This window comes from Hylobates moloch, unplaced genomic scaffold (assembly GCF_009828535.3).
Source record: "Hylobates moloch isolate HMO894 unplaced genomic scaffold, HMol_V3 SCAFFOLD_9, whole genome shotgun sequence".
NCBI lineage: Eukaryota > Metazoa > Chordata > Mammalia > Primates > Hylobatidae > Hylobates > Hylobates moloch.
In genome coordinates this window covers 82579113-82600374 of record NW_026652284.1, presented here as the reverse complement: position 1 = coordinate 82600374, position 21262 = coordinate 82579113, and the positions used below count along the sequence as shown (strand labels likewise).

The following is a 21262-nucleotide window of genomic DNA, read 5'->3' as shown; positions in this document are numbered from 1 at the left end:
AAGAAATGTCTGTATAAAAGGCATGTTTGTACTTATTTTTCAAAGAGATCATCTTCAGATACCAACGAAAATGAAATAAAGTCAAATGAAGAGCCACTCCTAAGAAAGAGTTCTCGCCGGTTTGTCATCTTTCCAATCCAGTACCCTGATATTTGGAAAATGTATAAACAGGCACAGGCTTCCTTCTGGACAGCAGAAGAGGTACGTGGCATTGCCTCCATGAGCGTTCATGTCCTATAGTGCAGTGTTCCTTCTTGTTTTACAGGATATTGAAAAACTTATACATTGAAGAAGATCAGTTGTAGAAGATAAGTTTTGGAATTACTGAGACTAAATACGATGATCTCAATGTTTTAGTTTAGATTACTATCTATAAACAAGTTTTCTGCTGCAACAATGGCATCTAATTCTGCCAGATTTTTATTTCCAATGTATTAGACTTTTTTTTTTTTTTTTTTTTTTGAAACAGAGTCTCACTCTGTCACCCAAGCTAGAGTGCAGTGGCGCGATCTCAGCTCACTGCAAACTCCACCTCCCGGGTTCAAGTGATTCTCCTGCCTCAGCTTCCCGAGTAGCTGGGATTACAGGCGCCAGCCACCACGCCCGGCTAATTTTTGTATTTTTAGTAGAGATGGGGTTTCACCATGTTGGCCAGGCTGGTCTCAAACTCCTGACCTTGTGATCCACCTGCCTCAGCCTCCCAAAGTGCTGGGATTACAGGCATGAGCCACCACGCCCGGCCAACATTTTCTATTTTTAAACAGACTTAGTTTGATATAGCCAAGTAAGACTTGTCTGACTAGTCTTATAAGATCAGCAGAATAAGTAAAATTGCAGCTGTAGTCAGAAAATGAGTGAAAGCTGTAGCAACTCTGCTTTCAATTGAGAGATTTATCTGATTGTACAAAAGGAGCCGCTGCATGAAGAGTTTGATCCTCTAGGCTGGGGACTCACTCCCGAGTCAGCCAGGTGGAACTCACAGTGCTGTTCCCAATTTGGCTCTGCCCTCAGCTACATCAAATGTGACAGAGTTGCCACTAATAGATCAGCTGTAGAATGCTTTTTGTTAATTCCACCTAGGAGATCAGTTGAACACAGCAAACTAGAAAATATTTGCTGGTTGGTAAGGACAATGGTCATGAAAATGACTGCCCTGTAGTCTAACTGAACAAATAGTTATTGTCTTGATCTTTAAATATGATGGTGATACCTGTACAGCACTCTTGTTCTGTATATGTTTGTATATGTATCTCTATAGATAGATGTATCTATTTGGATAGATAGATTTGAATCTATTTTTCAAGAAATTAATTCTATAAATGTTAAACACATGCTGTTAAGAATGCAGGCTATGGGGTCAGACTGCCTAGGTACAAATCCTGTGCCACTACTTACTAGCTATGGAACTGGGAAAGTTACATAACCTCTCTGTGTATCCTCATCAGTAAATTAGGCTAATTGTACTTGGCTATTCAGGTTGTTATGAGGATTTATGAGATGTTTAAAATGGTAGTTGACACTTAGTAAGCACCAAATAAATGTAAACTATTATTTTATGCACAGAAGGGGGAAAATTTAACCTAGAAATCAGAAGGCACCAGTGTTTGAAGCTTCTATTACACTAATTTTACCCACTTACCCATCTTTGTTATATTGTAGTGTTATATTGTCAACATCTTTGTTATATTATAGTTGACATATAGAGCAAAAAACCAAACCACACAAAAACAGACACCCAATATTTTCATACGTGGTCATAATGCTCGACACACCTGACTGTCCCTAACTGTCTGTGGTTTTTAGAAAGTTTTTTTGTTAGATACGGTCCAGAGAACAAGTGGAATACACAGGTGGCTTTTTCGTTCATTATGTTAAAAGGGGTACTTAGGATTCTTAGGATTCTTGAAATTCATTTGGAAATTAACTTGCATCTTTTAGCAGAAGTAATATATGACCTGTAACAAAGCAACACTAATTTTTAAAAACTGAAATCTACAGGTTGGTATGTGTTTTGTAGCTAATTATAGGACGATTCAAATACATATTTTGAAGATAAACACATTTGTAGTTCCACATATTTTTCATTTACAAATTATGTAAGTTACCATTTAGTCAGCTTAAATGGTTGAGCTTCATTCTTAAATATGGCTGATCAACAGAAACCCTGATCAAAAGACAAAAGTCTGGGGTTTGGGACTTTTTTCTTTAAAGCCACTCAGGCAATTATGATAATTGTCTACTTTGGAATCAGTATTTAAATGATGAAATTGAGAATTTGCTCAAATAAGAAAAAGCTAGGCAGGAAGGGAATATTTCCAATGTAGTGTAAATAAAATTTACAAGACCTTTGAAACTGAGTGTTCAAAGAGATAATTTTAATATTTAAAAGGAAGCATCTTACAATATTAACATTTAATATCAAATATATAATATATAAGAGGTTGGGCATGGTGGCTCATACCTGTAATCCAAGCACTTTGGGAGGCTAACGTGGGCAGATCACTTGAGGTCAGGAGTTTGAGACCAACATGGACAACATGGTAAAACCCTGTCTCTACTAAAAATACAAAAATTAGCCAGGCGTGGCAGCAGGTGCCTGTAATCCCAGCTACTCGGGAGGTTGAGGCAGGAGAATCGCTTGAGCCCAGGTAGCAGAGGCTGCAGTGAGCTAAGATCATGCCACTGTATTCCAGCCTGGGCAACAGAGTGAGACTGTCTCAAAAAAAAAAAAAAAAAAAAAAACACCTGAGGGGTTATAATATATATGAATGAAGAAGATGTCCTTCAGTTAAACCTGAGTTGAGCTTTTAATAGAACAGAACTTGATTTTTAGGTTGCATATTTTAAAAGATGAAGACAAATATTTCCTCCACCCTGCTCCGTTGTATTCCCAGTGCTTAGCACAGTGTCAGGTGTGCAGTAAGTGCTCAGCAAACACTTAAAGAATAAATTAGTGGGAAAAAGGATTTGGAAAATAGCATGTGATTAAAAGGTTGGGACATTAGTCCTTTTTGGAAAGGTCAAAGAGATTGAGGCTTGAGGCTTTGTGGGTTTTTGTTGTTGTTGTTGTTTTGTTTTTGAGACAGAGTTGCGCTCTGTTGCCAGGCTGGAGTGCAGTGGCACGATCTTGGCTCACTGCAACCTCCGCCTCCTGGGTTCAAGCGATTCTCCTGCCTCAGCCTCCCAAGTAGCTGGGACTACAGGCACGCACCACCATGCCCAGCTGATTTTGTATTTTTAGTAGAGACAGGATTTCACTGTGTTGACCAGGATGGTCTCAATTTCTTGACCTCGTGATCCACTCACCTCAGCCTCCCAAAGTGCTGGGATTACAGGCGTGAGTTACCGTGCCCAGCCGAGGGTTTGTTAGAGTAAATAAAACAAAGGCAAAAGACAAGGACAATTACATATTTCAACTGTTTATGAAGTTAATTATGAAAAATATTTAAAAGATTTTTCTGACAAAATTGAAGCAGGATAGTTTCTCTGATCCCTTTGCGGGTGGGAACTGGAATGCGCACTCTGGAGCTAGCTGGCTGCTTTGGCACTGGCAGGGGCAAACTCCACTCACTTGAACCCACTGCGCTCAGCCCCTTGAGGGAGGGAGCATGCAGGTGAGCAGGTGCAGGAGCTTGGGTGAGTTCTTTTGGGCACCGGCAGGAGCAAAACTCCATGCAGGCCTCATGGCAGCATCTGTGGGGAGTACCCACAACCCTTGAAGCCCCAGAAGGAATGTGTTATAGTTAACTCTCTTTTAGCTTTTGCTGTTCGTGGAAGGCTTAAGTTTTAACAGTTCAGTGGGCCCTCTGCCTTTTCACATGGGGCAGTTGGTCTCTACCAGTGAGAGCAGAGGGTCAGTGTGACAGCCTTTAGCATCCACACCTGTGGCAACCATGCTCTTGTTCAGCATCCAGGAAAAATCAGGTCACATGAACAAATTGAAGGGTGGTGAATACAGAGGATTTTATTGCCAATGAAAGTGGCTCTCAGTGGGAAGAGGAGCTGGAAAGGGGATGGAGTGGAAGAATAATCTTCTCCTGGAGTCTGTCTGGCTGTCCCCGGCTGACTCCTCTCCAAAGGAATACTGTCAAGCTGTTCCTCTGAAGTTAAGCTGCTTCTCTCTGACGTCCAACCATGGTCTCTGACATCCAGCTGCTTCTCCTCTTCTCCTCTCCTCTCCTCTTCTCTGCTGGTAGAGCCTGGGATTTTTACGGGCACAGGGTGGGGGAGTGGGGCCATGGGTGGTTTTGGAAAAGGCAACATTCGAGTGGGAAAACAGGAATACATGTTGTCACTTTGGGCTGCAGTTCCGGGATTGAGGGTGGAGTCCTCGCCAGGGACTACCTTCTTCTGCCCAGAATTTCCCTGCCTCCTGTCCCTATCAAAATGATGTCTACATATGCTGTGTGATGGTATTTGGAGGTGGAGCCTTGGGAGGTAATTAGGTCATGTGGATGGAGCCCTCATGAATAGGATTAGTGCCCTTATAAGAAGAGACATGAGAGATATGATCTCTCTCTCTCTGCTATGTCAGGATACAGCAAGAAGGTGGCCATCTGTAAATCAGGAAGAGGGCCTTCACCAATAACCCAACCATGCTGGCATCCTGATCTTGGGCTTTCAGCTTCCAGAAATGTTAGAAAAATAAAAGTATGCTGTTTAAGCAACCCAGTCAATGGTAATTTGTTATAGCCCCCAGAACTGACTAAGGGAAGGTACATTTAAAGATAATTTTTGGCCGAGTACAGTGGCTCAGGCCTGTACTCCCAGCACTTTGGGAGGCTGAAGTGGGCAGATCACTTGAGCTCAGGAGTTCAAGACCAGCCTGGGCAATATGGCAAAACCCTGTCACTGCCAAAAATACAAAAAATTAGCCAGACATGGTTTTGTGTGCCTGTGGTCCCACCTGTGCCTCTGGAGGCTGAGGTGGGAGGATTGCTTGAGCCTAGGAGGTAGAGATTGCAGTGAGCTGAGATTATGCCACCGCACTCCAGACTGGGTGACAGAGTGAAACCCTGTCTCAAAAATTAAAAAATAGACAATTTTTAAATTGCAGTTTTCACCAAATTCTAAAGTACATCTCCCTTAATTCCAAAGACTAATTCTAATAAACATTTTCAAAAATATTTCCATTCCCAATGGAAGCCATACCTACGTATAAACTGCTTTAAAAACCAGGTTGTTGGCCACCTGTGGTGGCTCACACCTGTAATCCCAACAGTTTGAGAGGCTGAGGTAGGAGGATTGCTTGAGGCCAGGAGATTGAGACCAGCCTGGGCAACATAGTGAGACCCCATCTCTTTAAAAAAACAAAACAAGGCCAGGCGTGGTGGCTCATGCTTGTAATCCCAGCACTTTGGGAGGCCGAGGCGAACAGATCATGAGGTCAAGAGATCGAGACCATCCTGGCCAACATGGTGAAACTCTGTCTCTACTAAAAAATACAAATAATTAGGTGGGCATGGTGGTGCCTGCCTATAGTCCCAGCTACTCGGGAGGCTGAGGCAGGAGGATCGCTTGAACCTGGGAGGCGAAGGTTGCAGTGAGCCAAGATCATGCCACTGCATTCCAGCCTGGTGACAGAGCAAGACTTCGTCTCAAAACAAAACAAAACTCAGGTTGTTACCTGCCTGGCATTACTTCTGGATATAAAAGTAGACTGATTACCTGGCAGTAAAGTAGCAGCTACAGTTGGTTAATAAGTGCCTAATTATCTAACACTATAGCAAATATTATATAAAATGTTAAAGCAGTGACTGTTGAGATTCATTAGTTTATTCACTTCAGTGCCTTCTTGACTAGTTTTTACTCTTCCCCCTCCCCTTTTAGCCCTTCTTTCATTTGCTCCAGTGCCACTAGATTATGTTAATTTGAATATTTTTAAAGTACATCCTGGCCAGCTTCTTAATTAGCCAGAAAATTCAATTCCGTTGTAATTTTTTAAAGATAAATTTTATTGTTTATGTTTAAGGTGTACGACATGATGTTATAAGATACATATATAATAAAATGGTTACCATTATGTAACAAATTAACATTTCCTTTGCCTCACATAGTTTAGCTGTTCCCCCTCCCCCACCAAGAGTAGCTATAATCTACCCATTTAACAAAAATCCTGAATATAATACACTTATTAACATAATTTTTTTTTATTTCTTTGCAATGCTAACATCTTTCTTTTTCCGTAGTTTACTGGTAGTGGGATATTCCTACCTAACAATAGAAGTTAGTTTCCCAAACACGTTGAGAAGAACTTAACTCCAAATTAAAATTTTTGAAAATCTTTTTATTCCAGGTCGACTTATCAAAGGATCTCCCTCACTGGAACAAGCTTAAAGCAGATGAGAAGTACTTCATCTCTCACATCTTAGCCTTTTTTGCAGCCAGTGATGGAATTGTAAATGAAAATTTGGTAAGATTTTTGCTTGATTTAACTTTTGTTCTCCTTTAGCAGTTAAATGATGATAATGTCAGTAAGATTATTAAATTGAGCCAAAGACAAGATGTCTAAAAAATGAACTAGATGAAGCTTAAAATGTTTTTCTGATGAATTGCTTATCCTTTGACCAGCAAACTATTATTAAATCAAGCATAAATGATACCAGTCAAAACTATTTACAGTGCATTAACATGAGTTTGATTTTTACCCTCAGATAGTAAGCTTAATAGAGAACTTGCACCTTAATAACCTTTGGAGCTCTGTAATAGAACACTGGGTTCTGGCTCCCCATTTTAAAACTTGATTATGGTTGATCAGGAGGCATAATTTCTTTTTAAAAAGAATTAGAAAGATAGGCTGGGTACGGTGGCTCATACCTGTAATCCCAGCACATTGGGAGGCCGAGGTGGGCGGATCACGAGGTCAAGAGATTGAGACCATCCTGGCCAACATGGTGAAAACCCATTCCTACTACAAATACAAAAATTAGCTGGGCGTGTTGGCACACGCCTATAGCCCCAGCTATTTGAGAGGCTGAAGCAGAATTTCTTGAACCTGGGAGGCAGAGGTTGCAGTGAGCCAAGATGACGCCACTGTACTCCAGCCTGGTGGCAGAGTGAGACTCCATCTCAAAAAAAAAAAAAAAAAAAAAAAGAATATACTATGCAAATAATTTACCATGGAGAATTGACGGATAAACAGTACTGCCTAGGATACTGCTTAAAATAATCCAGAAGGTCTTTCTGACCTGTTTGTTACATGACAGGCAGTTTTTAAGTGATAATGCTGATGTCCAGATTCTGATTTGCGGTGTTTAATGAGAGCCTATAGAACTGGATATATCTGTTTCCCTTATCTTCTCAGGTGGAGCGCTTTAGTCAGGAGGTGCAGGTTCCAGAGGCTCGCTGTTTCTATGGCTTTCAAATTCTTATCGAGAATGTTCACTCAGAGATGTACAGTTTGCTGATAGACACTTACATCAGAGATCCCAAGAAAAGGTATTGTTGGGATTTTATTTACACAAGATACTGCTTATGGCTTGGTTATGTTCAGATCAGAATTTATTCCAAAACTCAATGTTAAGGAAATATTATTCAAGTATGGAAGTTTCTGAGCATAATATTTTCTATTGCTTAATAATGTATTGGGTTTAAAAAAAAAAAACTTGTTATAGAACCAGTTAACCCTTAGATATTTTATCTTTAAGAACTGTTCAGTAGCATCTTCTGTTTAGAAATTGAATACTCAAATTTAGCTGGTTTTGTGTGAGACCAGATTCAAACCAATAATTTGAGTTTTATTTCTCAAATGGACATGTAAAAATATATAAAAACTACAGATCTGGTAGCATACCATAGAGTTACAATTATTATCTCTGATTAAGTTTAGTCCAGTTAAGAAAAACAAGTGAGGCCAGGTGTGGTGGCTCATGGCTGTAATCCCAGCACCTTGGGTGCCCGAGGCAGGCGGATCACGAGGTCAGGAGATTGAGACCATCTTGGCTAACATGGTGAAACCCCGTCTCTACTAAAAATACTAGCCGGGTGTGGTGGTGGGCACCTTGTAGTCCCAGCTACTCGGGAGGCTCAGGCAGGAGCATGGCGTGAACCTGGGAGGTGAAGCTTGCAGTGAGCCGAGATTGTGCCACTGCACTCCAGCCTGGGTGACAGAGTGAGACTCTGTCTCAAAAAAAAAAAAAAAAAAGAAAAACAAGTGAATAACTTTGGTGTTCATTCTTTTGTTTTTTACAGGGAATTTTTATTTAATGCAATTGAAACCATGCCCTATGTTAAGAAAAAAGCAGATTGGGCCTTGCGATGGATAGCAGATAGAAAATCTACTTTTGGTATGTGGCTCTAATTTATGTGTGATCAGATTTGCCTCAGGTGATATGACAGTATTTTATGTGGTGTGACTATCCAGTATGAATCAAAGTTACAGCATGGAAAAGGAGCACAAATGTCTCAAATGCACCTTTACCAAAATAATTATTCCTAATAATTAATTAGAAAGTGGTGGTAAAATAAAGCTGTTACCTATTCTACTTAATAAGTTGGAAGTTGAAAAGTTGTTAGTGCATAATTACAGTTAAACAGGAGTCAGTCACATAGCAATAACAGGAGTATTACAGCAATTCGCAGTTTGTACCTGGCTTTTAAGTTTATCTTAGGAATTTTTTTTTTTTTTTTTTTTTTTTTTTTTGAGACGGAGTCTTGCTCTTTCGCCCAGGCTGGAGTGTGGTGGCGTGATCCTGGCTCACTGCAACTGCTGCCTCCCAAGTTCAAGCAATTCTCCCTGCCTCAGCCTCCCGAGTAGCTGGGATTACAGGCACCTGCCACCACGCTTAGCTTATTTTTGTATTTTTTAATAGAGATGGGGGTTTCGCCATGTTGGCCAGGCTAGTCTTGAACTGTTGATCTCAGGTGATCCGCCCACCTTGGCCTCCCAAAGTGCTGGGATTGCAGGCATGAGCCACTGCGCCTGGCCTATTTTAGAAATTTAAAGCAAGTGAAATCTTAACATTTTTCAGAAAACAAATACCTAGTTTCTCAAAAACTAAAGATTAGTGTAATCAACTAGGACAAAAACAATTCGTAATAACAGGCTTATTTTTCATAGGTAAGCTAAATGCAAACACCCTTCTGGCTGAGTTGAGATCCCATAGCATTTTTTTAAGGAAGTGTGTCATATTATGTCTTATACATAGTAGTTGCTCAATAAATGTTTACTAAATTTAATTAAAATATTTATATATTTCATTTGGATAGCTCTAAGTATCCATCTCATTCTTATCTATTTTCAGTTGGTGTTCTTTACTTTCTGGTTTTATTCATTATGTGAGGAAGCAAGTCTCAAAATTTTTGGTCTCAGGCCCCTTTTTACTCTTAAAAATTATTGAGCACTCCGAAATGCCTTTATTTGGGTAGGTTATAGGTATTGATATTTTTGCATTAGAAATTAACATTGAGATAATTTAAAAACATTTATTAGTGCATTCTAAGATAGCAATAATCAACCCATTATATATTAGTGCATTCTAAGATAGCAATAATCAACCCATTATATTTTAATACAGATAACACTTTTATATAAGTTTCTATATTTTCCAAAAAAAAGAATAGCATGCTTTTAAATTTCTATAAGTCTTTTAAATGTCTGACTGAATAGAAAACAGTTGGAGTACCATATCTGCCTTTGTATTCGATTTATTGCAGTGTATATGTATGTAGTATATGCCTCATTTAAATATGTATTATAGTTAGAAAAGGGAGGAATATTTTATTTAGCTTTTCAGATTATTATGGATATGTCATGTAGCCTCTAGAAAATACCATTGTAAAGTATGAGAGACCGGTAGTTAAAAAAATAAATAATGCCTTAATGTTATTATGAAAACAGTTTTGACCTCACAGGTCTCCTGGGTCTGTGGATCTCTCAGGGACTCTTGGACCACACTGAAGAACCAGTGATGTAGTGCGTATATGGGCCAGCATGTAGTATACCAGGGTGAAGCAGATATGTTTGCTTCCTTGCCTTCAGTTCATTTCAAGAATGAGAAAAGCAGCTGGGCATGGTGGCTCACGCCTATAATCCCAGTGCTTTGGGAGACTGAGACAGGATGATCACTTGAGGCCAGCAGTTGAAGACCAGTCTGGGCAACAAAGCAAGACCCCCATCTCTACAACAAATTTAAAAACTAGCCATGTGTGGTGGCATGCACCTGTATACCCTGCTACTTGGGAGGCTGAGAGAGGAGGACCACTTAACCCCAGGTGTTTGAGGCTACAGTGAGCCATGATCCACTGTGCTCCAGCCTGGGTGACAGAGCAAGACCCAGACTCTAAAAAAAAAATTTAAATAGGAATGAGAAAAGCACTGGTTCTCAATATATGTAAAAGACATCTGGAGAATTTGTGGAAAAACTCTTAAGAATCCTGCCAAAACTGATGTAGGAGGCCCAGGTGGGACTGAGGAATCTGCATTTTGTATTTAGCTGATTCCCTCACAAGGAGCTTCAGAAACACTTTGGGAAATGCTGGCTTTAGAGAAAAAAGAAGGGAAAAGGCAGAGTGTTCCATATACACTGAAAATATTAGTATGGATAGGCAGTGATGAAAAATGACGAGCAGGCCCACGGAAAGCATGTATTTCATGAACTACCCAAGAAGGACAATGTAGAAATAGAGAAAACAGAGAAGGCTGGCAGTCACCATGTAACTACATGAGGACTCCAGCTAGATTGTCCCTATTGCTTAATCTCAAGGGAAACTCCATTTCAGGTTCTAATTTAGGGTCTCAGAGGAAAGAACATGTTCTAAAATTGTGGAGGGGAGTTGAATGGGTGTAGAGTGGAACAGGGAAAGAGGAAAGTGTGAAGAGTGCATTGGTGGCTCTCCTTTTTGGGAGTGGAGCTAAAAGACAGTAACATGGAAATATCGCCTTGCTTTGCTGCACACTGCTGCTTTCCTTTAACCAGCTGAGGAAGTGCTGTTTCATGAACTGATTGGGCTACCTGCACCGTTAGTAGCTATAAGTTGAAAAGGGCAGCTCTTTCATCTGGCTTAGGGTTTTGCCTAACATTTTTGGTGACCTTCTTAGTGCCTTTTGCACTAAGATCCAGCGTAGCAACTATTCTTTCCTTATATCCAGACTCTTATAAGCCTTTATTTTTATCTAAAGAGAAACTAAGAATATTTCTTTAAAAATTATTAGTTTGGAAGTTTATGTTATAAGGAGATTCAATTCCTATAGAGCAAAAATTTTCCTAATTATATGTATCTGCATAGATTTTTAAAAATTGAGACATCCTGTTTAATTTTTAAAATATCTTTAAAGAACTTTAAAACAAATATATACATTAAAACTTAATATATGTAATGAAATTTCATTTCAAGCCTCAAAAAGTATTAGCTACACAATCTTAGTACATTGCCATCATAGAGGTCAGCTGTATCTTAAAAATATATCCGACTTTCCCCTCTCTAAAATGAATCATGACGCCTTTACATTCACTATAGTTTTTAGGATAAATGTTCCGGAACCCTCTTTTTATTTCACATATGTTCTCAAAAAATTGTAAAATGTACCACTTATAATCCTTTAATCTTCTCCAAAAAAGAACAGCCTTCTATAACTATGTTATGATTTTCATTCTTTAGTATTCATATTAATGTATAGCATGGTTACGATACCAATTTTCCACTAGGCACAGTGGCTTGTGCCTATAATTCCAGCTACTTGTGAGGCTGGGATGAGAGGATGGCTTGAGCCAGAAGTTCAAACCAGCCAGGGCAACGTAGAGAGACCTTAGCTCTAAAGAAATAAAAAAATTAGCCAGGCATGGTGACGCATGCCGGTAGTCCCAGCTACGTCAGAGGCTGAGGTGGGAGCGTTGTTTGAGCCCAGGAGTTTGAGACTGTTTGAATTATTAATGCACCGTTGCACTACAGCCTGGGTGACAAGAGCAAGACCCCACACTGTCTCTAATAAAAATTAAAATATCAATTTTTCTTTTATTCACGTTTGTATTTAATTATCGTATACTTCCCTGACAGATAATTATCCTTACGATGTTACCTTAGTGTCAATTAAAAATGTATCAATAAGTTATCTTAATAGTAAGATAAAAGATATAGTAAGTTATATGTTAAACTAATGACAAGTCTCTATCTTAAGAATAATGATGATGATGATGATTTTTGAGATGGGCTCACTCTGTCACCCAGCTGGAGTGCAGTGGTGTGATCATAGCGCACTGCAGCCTTGACCTCCTGGGCTCAAGCATTCCTCCCACATCAACCTCCCGGGTAGCTGTGACTACAGGTGTGCACCACCACACCCAGCTAATTTTTAAATTTTTTGTAGAGATGGGGTTTTGCTGTGTTGCCCAGGCTGGTCTCTAACTCCTGCATTCAAGTGATCCTCCTTCCTCGGTCTGCCAAAGTGCTGGTATTACAGATGTGAGCCACTGTAGCACTTGGCCTAGAATGGATTTTAATGTCTTCTCTCATCTAGTGCTTATATAGGTTCCATTGAGTCAGTCCAGGACTTGTTTATTAAGTGACTTCTTTGTGTGTGGTCCTGTGACATGTACTGAGGTATAAACCGTGATGTCACCTATGAAAAAGGTTTGTAATGCACTCAAGCACTCAGCTGCCTGTATCTCACGGTATTATAGACCAAACCTTTCTCCTTAGACATATATAGATACTTTTCTCAAGCATATGCAGTGTGGTGTCATAAGCACCTTGTGAATGACCTTTTGGGTTAGAGCTCTGATCATCCTGCGTGATGTTACAGATAAGATGCCACTGTAGACAATTAATTAATAGGAGATGGATTTCTACGAAGTTGTTGCCTAACAATGAGTGACCTTTAAAATTGGTCCTTTTGTGTTTAGCAGAAAACAGTATTTTTGCTTATGTTATGGGGACATTTTATCTAATAGATATATTATTATCCTCAGTTGGGTTTATCTATTTTTTTTTAAATTGCAGATACACTCCAATGGTTTTTGAAATGTTTGCAGATGGTCTATAAGATACCATAGGTTTCTAAAAATATAAACTTAAGCAACCTCTCCTCCTTTCAGAGGAAGACACTTGTCATAAAGTCTACCTTCTACTCTCCAGTCCAGTACACACACACGTATACATACTGCACACATGTTTATGTACCTGCACTCACAGTCATGTGTGGCACACACGTAAATCACCTCTTGTTATGAGTATGGAAGGTCCTTCTTTGTCCAGACACCAAGACCTATAGAAGTCCATCATCTGACAGAGGATTTGAAGGAGGCATACCTTTCTGCTCCAGTAGGTAGAGGTGGTGCATTTTCTCCTATGGAGATCTTTGGCCATGGCACTAACTTGTGTATTTTGTTTATTTGCAAACAGTTGTGGTATTTATTGTTAAATATATATATATATATGCGCAAATGTTTGCAGTATATTTCAAAAATTGAAACGATTTTATGTCTCCTAGGGGAAAGAGTGGTGGCCTTTGCTGCTGTAGAAGGAGTTTTCTTCTCAGGATCTTTTGCTGCTATATTCTGGCTAAAGAAGAGAGGTCTTATGCCAGGACTCACTTTTTCCAATGAACTCATCAGCAGAGATGAAGTAAGGAACGGAATGTTTTTCTAGTTATATTTGTATTCATATTTGATGTTCATCTATTTTTCTTTTCTTTTTTTTCTTTTTTTTTTTTTTTTTTTTTTTTTTTTAGACAGGATCTCAGTCTGTCACCCAGGCTGGAGTACAGTGGCATGATCATGGCTCACTGCAGCCTCGACTTACCTGGGCTCAAGCAGTCCTCCCATCTCAGCCTCCGTTGTTGCTGGGACTACAGGCATATACCACTACACCTGGCCTAATTTTGGTATTTTTTATTTTTTTAGAGACAGGGCTTCACCATGTTGCCCAGGCTGGTCTTGAACTCCTGGGCTCAAGCGATCTGCCTGCCTCAGCCTCCCAAAGTGCTGGGATTACAGGCATGAATCACTGTGCCCAGCCCATTTATTTTTCTTTCTCCTGAAAAATGCTGTGGTGACACAAGTATCCCGGTAGTTAAAATAGGAAGTCACATCGTCTTGCTTTTAAGACACTGCATTTTCCTCCTGTGTCTCTTACGGTTTCTCCTCAGTCTCCTGGTCATTCTTAATATCAGTGTCCTCCTAGGTTCCCGCGCTGGCCTTGCTCCTTCACTGTATATGCCCTCCTGGCTGATCTTATTTACTGTAATGGAATCAGCTACCATCTAAATGCTCATAACTCCCAAAACTTACCCTTTGTCCTAGATATTCTTTCCTAAGTGCCAAACCCACGTATGCTAGTGCGTGTTAGATATTTTCTCCTTGAAGTTCCCCCAAGTATTTCAAACCTGTTATTTCAGAAATCAAACTCGTCATCTTTCTCCAAAAATTTGTTGTTCCTTCTGTTTTTCCTATTTCATTGAGTGTCTCTATCCTTCTTTTCCAATCATCTAATTTCAAATCTAGGAGTCGTTTTAGATTGCTTCTTTTTCGGCCACATCCAATCGGTAACTAAGCCTGGTCTCCCTCTGCCTGCTATACCCTTTCCATCTTTCTTACCACGCCCCCCGACTTTTTTTTTTAACCTTTTTGGATTACCTTCTCAGAAGAGACATCTCAAAACTTTGCTGATCAATTAGGTGAAATTGGCCACTCTTTCCTTTGTGTATCCATTTGAAACCTGAACCTGTCCATGTCTTGGAGTCCATAGCATGTATTGTATTTCTTCTTTCTCTCTTCTGCTAGACTTTAAGCTCCTTAGTGCAGGGACTTTGTTTTATTTATCTTTCTGTTCTCAATGTTTTGGCTATTATAGCCATTCAGTTAACATTTATTGCCTATGCTAATCCTTAACTTCTCTGAACCTTGATTTCTTCAACTATAAAACTTAACCATTTTGTTAGAATGCAATGAAATAGTGTATGTGAAAGTATTTTTTTAAATGCCATAAAATGCTTCATATAATTACTTTTTGCTTTTTCATGTCTTTAAATTTTTAATAACTTTTATTAGAAATGTCATATAGGATTGTTATAGAGAACTGAGAGAATAAAAAATCTCAACACAGAGAGAACCACATTTATTTGTCTTGTTGAAATATTTCTTTATAGACTTTTTTCTACATTTAATTCTATTTAGATATATAAACATATTTTAATCATTCATATATTTAGGAGTTGAGATGTTCTTTTTCCACTTGGCAAAATACTGCAATCATTTTTCTGTGGCATTAAGCACCTTTTGAAAATAGTAATTTTGTTAGATATATAATCTAATGAATGAATCATTTATTTGACTTTTATAATTAGAAATTTAAATTATTTCCAGATTTTTTTGTTTTACTATAGCATAAAATGAATACCTTTACATATATGTAAGCTTTGTCCTCACTTTATATTATTTTCCTAAGCTTGATCACAAAAAGTAGAATTACTAAGTTATAAAGCCATTCGTACATACTTATTTGCAGATTTTTTTTCCAGTAATTTTATAACAATTTTCAGCCCCACCTAGCAATGAATGAACATTTTCTACCATACTCTCACCAGAATTTAATTTGCTAAATGTTTGGCAAATTTGATAGGGGTAATTGGTATCTCATTATTGGTTTTATTTGCATTGTTTAATTATTGCTTAGATTGAACACTTTTTTCATAATGATGTTAGTCATTTGTATTTTTTCTGTAGTTGCCTACTTTTATCTTTTGCTTTTATTACTGGTGCAGTATTAACATTTTTCTTATTTAACTCTGAGTGCTCTCACTATTTTAAGGTTATTTCTTCAGTAGTGTATTATCCTTGGTCATGTTTGCTTGTTCATTGGTTTATTCCCAATGTACAGTGACTGATTGAGTCCTTTCAACAAGTACATGTTTATAGCATTTGTTATATTTATAGCACAAATATAAAATATGAATTTGCTTATATTTATTTCACATATTTTCTCAATTTATCCTTTGCTTTTTAATTTTTGTTCTTTTAACATACAAAACCTTAAATTTTATGTAATCCACTTCCAGAGATAAATTAATTACACATATTTTTTTCTTGTTTTTTTAACCTTTAACTCTGTAATGCAATTGGAATTTGTAAAGTAGGATTTAGCATAAATATAGTAAAGAATACGTTAGAATTTAATTTTATTTTAAACACTCTTGGGAAGTTTTTCCAATTTGCCTTGTTAAGTAATCCATCCTTTCTTCATTGACTTGCGCTGTCTTCTTTATTATCTATTAAGGTTTTATTAGACTAAAATCAGTTTCATGGCTATTTTTTCTTCCTTATTGACCTATCAGATTTTATTCTAAATTATTAAAACCATTTTAATTATTATAGTTTCACATATTTCAATAATTTGTAGGATAAATATCAAAACTTTTATTTTGAGAGTGTTCTTACAAGGTTCTGTCCGTTTATTCTATTCTTTTTTTTTTTTTTTTTGAGACAGGGTCTCTCTCTGTCACCCAGGCTGAGTGCAAGTGGTATGATCCTGGCTGACTGTAGCTTTGACTTCCTGGGCTCAAGCAGTCCTCCCACCTCAGCCTCCTTAAGTAGCTGGAACTACATGCATATACCACCACATACAGTTAATTAAAAAATTTTTGTAGACACAGGGTCTCACTGTGTTGCCCAGGCTGGTCGGGAACTCCTGGGCTCAAGTGATTTCCCACCTTGGCCTCCCAAAGTGCTGGGATTACAGACATGAGCGAGCCCCCATGCCCAGCCTTCCAGATTAACTTTTGAATTAAAAACAATCCCATTTAGGTACTTGACCTCTATGCCCGCTTGGGACTCTTCCAAGTGTACTTTCCTTTCTTTTCTGCTCTAAAGCCTTTTAAAATAAATTACAAACACACACACACATACACACACACACACACACACACACACACACACACACACCAATTCCATTGGGATTTTGATTGGTATTGCTTTCTGTAATAAGTTACCTGTCAGTTTTCATCAACACTTTAACATCTTTCAGCCTTGATGGTAATTTCTTCTTTCTTCCTTTTTTTTTTTTTGGAAACAGGTCTCACTGTCACCCAGGCTGGAGTGAAGTGGCATGATCTCAGCTCATTGCAGCCTTGACCTCCCAGGTTCAAGCAATCTTCCTGCTTCAGCCTCCTGAGTAGCTGGGACTACAGGCATGCACCACCATGCCTGACTAATTTTTGTATTTTTTGTAGAGATGGAGTTTTGCCAGGTTGCCCAGGCTGGTCTCGAATTCCTGAACTCAAGGAATCTGCCCACCTCGGCCTCCCAAAGTGCTGTATTACAGACATGAGCCACCATGCCGGCCTGGGAATTCCATCTTTCTGTATCTGACCTCTCTCTTTTTTCATGTTGAATTTTTGAAATTTTCTATTTTTTTTAAAATATTTACCTCTATACTATCTATGCTGTGTTTTGGAGTCCTGATTATTGTAGGTTGACTCTCCTTCGCCTATTCTCCAATTACTTAAGATTCTATACTATTTATTGCATTTGTATAACCATACTCAGGGGTATTTCACAAGTTTATTTTCATTTTTGGTTATCTGTAAGATCATATCTGCTTTGTATGGCTCAGGTGATATTCATCATTGTTCAGTTTCCATTTTCTTATTTATTGGTATTATTTACTTTATTTATTTATTTATTTATTTATTTATTTATTTATTTTTTTTTTTTTGTGGAGATTGGGTTTTGCCATGTTGCCCAGGCTGGTCTTGAACTCCTGGACTCAAGCAATCTGCCCACCTTGACCTCCCAAAGTGCTGAGATTACAGGCATGAGCCACCGAGCCCCACCTCAGTTTCCATTTTCATTAGAACTGAATTCATTTTTATCTTGAGCCTTTCTTCTTTAATTTTAAATGTTGTATTTTTGAAATCTGAGTTTCATCCGTTATTTAAATACTACTCATTATTTTTCAATCATTCCTTAACTATTTTTGAAATTTAAAAATTAATGAATTTTCATTTCAGGCTTTCTTTCTTTATTTTCCTTTCCAAAATGCTTTTATTTGCAGATTTTGTTTGTTCATAAATTAATTTTTCTATAATGTTGATGAACTAAGATTTGCTGGCATTGAAAATTTTTATTATAGGTTATTGTATTGGCATTTAATGAGATTTGAAGGAAGTTCCTAGTCCTGTTAACCCCTCTTCCATTTTCCAGAAGTTCTGTGTTATATTCCTAGAACCACTTTATACAATGCTTGACCCATCACCCTGTGCAAATAGCTGATTAAAAGTTATTTGACAATGACATTTTTCTTCCCTTTTAGGGACTTCACTGTGACTTTGCTTGCCTGATGTTCCAATACTTAGTAAATAAGCCTTCAGAAGAAAGGGTCAGGGAGATCATTGTTGATGCTGTCAAAATTGAGCAGGTAAACCAGGAAGTTTGTGTAATTAGCACATCTCTCTTTCTCTGATGTTTGTACCACTATTATATTGACTCATGAAATTTTGTAGGTCAATAAAAATACCAGCAATTTTATTCTGGTCAGCCTGACAATACCAATACATGATATATTACAATTATTATGTCAGTTTACAATTTGCTTTAGTAAGTCAGTCTTTATATATATTAAGGTTTTATGTATACTAAAACCTGTTTCAGGGCTATTTTTCTGTCTTATTGATCTCTGTCAAATTTTATGCCACGATCAGCTAATTATAGTAACTTTGTATTTTTACATTTTTAGTGACTGGAGAACAGTGATGATTTTTTATTTGTTTTGTATTTTTAATAACACAGCAAGGTACCTAGCTTGAAGCATACACAAATTTTTATAGAATGAATAAGTAAGTTAATGAAAAGTAACAAGTTAGAATAAGTAAGTTAATGAAAAGTAACAAGTTAGAATAAGTAAGTTAATGAAAAGTAACAAGTTAGGGTATGTACGGATTTCTTACTAGAAAGAGCTAGATTCTGTACTTAGGATGTGTTTTTATCATTCTAAAATTACTTTTGTTTTGGTAACACTGCGTAGTTTAACAGGCATAGTTTGTATATTGAAAGAGGAAAAAGGCATAACAGGCACTTTGGTATCTTTAATCATTTTGAGAACTAAATCCAAGTGGTTAATATATTTTTATTTTTCCTCTATTAACACTTTACCACTGTATAGTCTTTCAGTATGGTTGGAGCTCATTTTATCTCCCAACCCCCAAATCTGTTTCTTTCTTTTTTCTCATTTTCATTGTTAATTGAGTTTTTCTTTCTTTCCCAGCTCCCTTCCATAGTCATGTTCTTCATGATGATCATCTTTGAATCTTTTTCCAGATATTTTAGAACAAAGTATCTTTTTTTTCTATTGAGAAAGCATATGAATCCGAGTCTTATATTTGCTACTTCAAGAAATCCAGTAATGTGGTAGTTCGTTTCCATTTATTTTGGCTCTTCGAAAACATGAAAAAATGTGAATAGTAATACCCCAAATGTTTTTAAACATATGGACATCATTTGCCACATTGAAAGAATTTATCCTAATATACTTTCCTTGGACAAAATCAGTCTTAGAAATAAAACGAAAGTCCTGTTTCTATTTGGAAAATACATATTTATAGTTTTGTTTGTACTTTATTCTGTTTTTGTTTTCATCCCAGGAGTTTTTAACAGAAGCCTTGCCAGTTGGCCTCATTGGAATGAATTGCATTTTGATGAAACAGTACATTGAGTTTGTAGCTGACAGATTACTTGTGGAACTTGGATTCTCAAAGGTAATGTGTTTAAAAATGTGTTACTACTAGTTAAAATGTTATAGGAAAGCAAGGACCCTAAAATATATTTTACTGAAAGCATTTGTAACATACTATTCTATTTTTTAAATGTCCATGACAGAGACTTGTTTCGTATGAACAAGGTTTTGCAAAATCCTTTGAAATTTAAAATTAATAACTGAAGTAGGAGGCTGGTAAAATATTAGAACTAACAAGCTCAATAAATTATTTTGCAATAATTGCAGCTGTATATTTAATAGGATTATTTTCAAGGAGTTAGGTTTAATACGCATATTTATATTCACCCTCATATAAATCGCCATGTGTCTATATTGTGGTTTGGGAGTTAGTACTTTTAAATAGGGAATAGTTATTAGGAAGACATTAACTGTCATAATATAACTCTTTGAACAGAGTTATTCAAGTTATTTTTGTCATTTATCAGAGATAATGTACCTGAATTTCATCACGTACGGTTTTCCCATTACTTAAGACATGGAGCCTGCAGCCACACTATCTGGGTTTGAATCCTTGTTCCACCACTTTCTACCTGTGTGACCTTTGGCAAGTTGCTTAACTATCTCAATTTCCTCATCTATAAAATAGAGATAGTAATAATATTTACTACAAAGGATTGTTGATGAGTTGATACACTTAAAGCACTTAAAATAATATTAGACACATAATAAACACACTAGATGGTCACTTTGTACTTAAATGAAACACAGAAATTCGCTATGTACTATACCGTGGTAATTAGAAATTACAGATTTTAATTTCTTGTCATGAAAATGTAAGTTTAAATTGTCTTTAATGAGAATCCTTATGAAATCTATGATGCTGTGGTAATCATTACCTATCTTGCTAATGTTGTATTAGCAGATATAGCAGAATTATATTCTGATAACCACCCGGGTACTTAATGGAAGAGTCAAGTGAAGTGTAGGTTTTTTTGGTAAGATAAACTACATTTTAACGTTTTAGTTGCAAGATCCTCTCTGTGTTTACTAATTAATGAGAAATCAAGATTATAACTATATTAATATAATCTCTTAAACTTATAAACTATGTATATTAAAAGAAATTATGTTTGTTCATAACTTTTACCAATATTTTTGTTATTAGAAAATGAATTTGCTTATTTAAGCCTTACAGTGAATTTGCTGTTCTTTAACCCATTACCATATCCTCACATCCACACGTTCATGTTCTGCTGCTCATTAGAAAACTGCTGACCCTTGGGTCTAATTTTCCTTTTGGGAAATTGCTAACTAGGTATGTAAAACATGCCACCTCCTGCAGAAGAAGATCTAAACACAATATAAAACTTTGTTTTTCCACAAGCTTCAAAATATCTGAGTAAATTCTAAAAAGCAGAAATTATAGAGGCCTTAGATTTTTAATGCAATCACAGTAGAAATTGATTTAAAAATTGCCAAAAAGCTTAATCTACTTAGAGATTAAAAAATATATCCTTTAGGCCAGGTGCAGTGGCTCACACCTGTAATCCCAGAACTTTGGGAGGCTGAGGTGGAAGAATCACTTGAGTCTAGGAGTTTGAGACCAGCCTAGGCAACA

General features: G+C 37.3%; 1 protein-coding gene across 1 annotated transcript in view; it reads left to right on the top strand.

The window, feature by feature from the left end:
- The window catches only part of RRM2B (ribonucleotide reductase regulatory TP53 inducible subunit M2B), a 36471-nt gene that overhangs the window by 8134 nt on the left and 7075 nt on the right, over nt 1–21262 (top strand). The window contains 7 exon segments of the mRNA XM_032760155.2: nt 46–201; nt 6296–6412; nt 7304–7437; nt 8191–8285; nt 13427–13560; nt 18244–18348; nt 19571–19684. Of these exon segments, the coding sequence (XP_032616046.1) occupies nt 46–201; nt 6296–6412; nt 7304–7437; nt 8191–8285; nt 13427–13560; nt 18244–18348; nt 19571–19684 (855 nt within the window).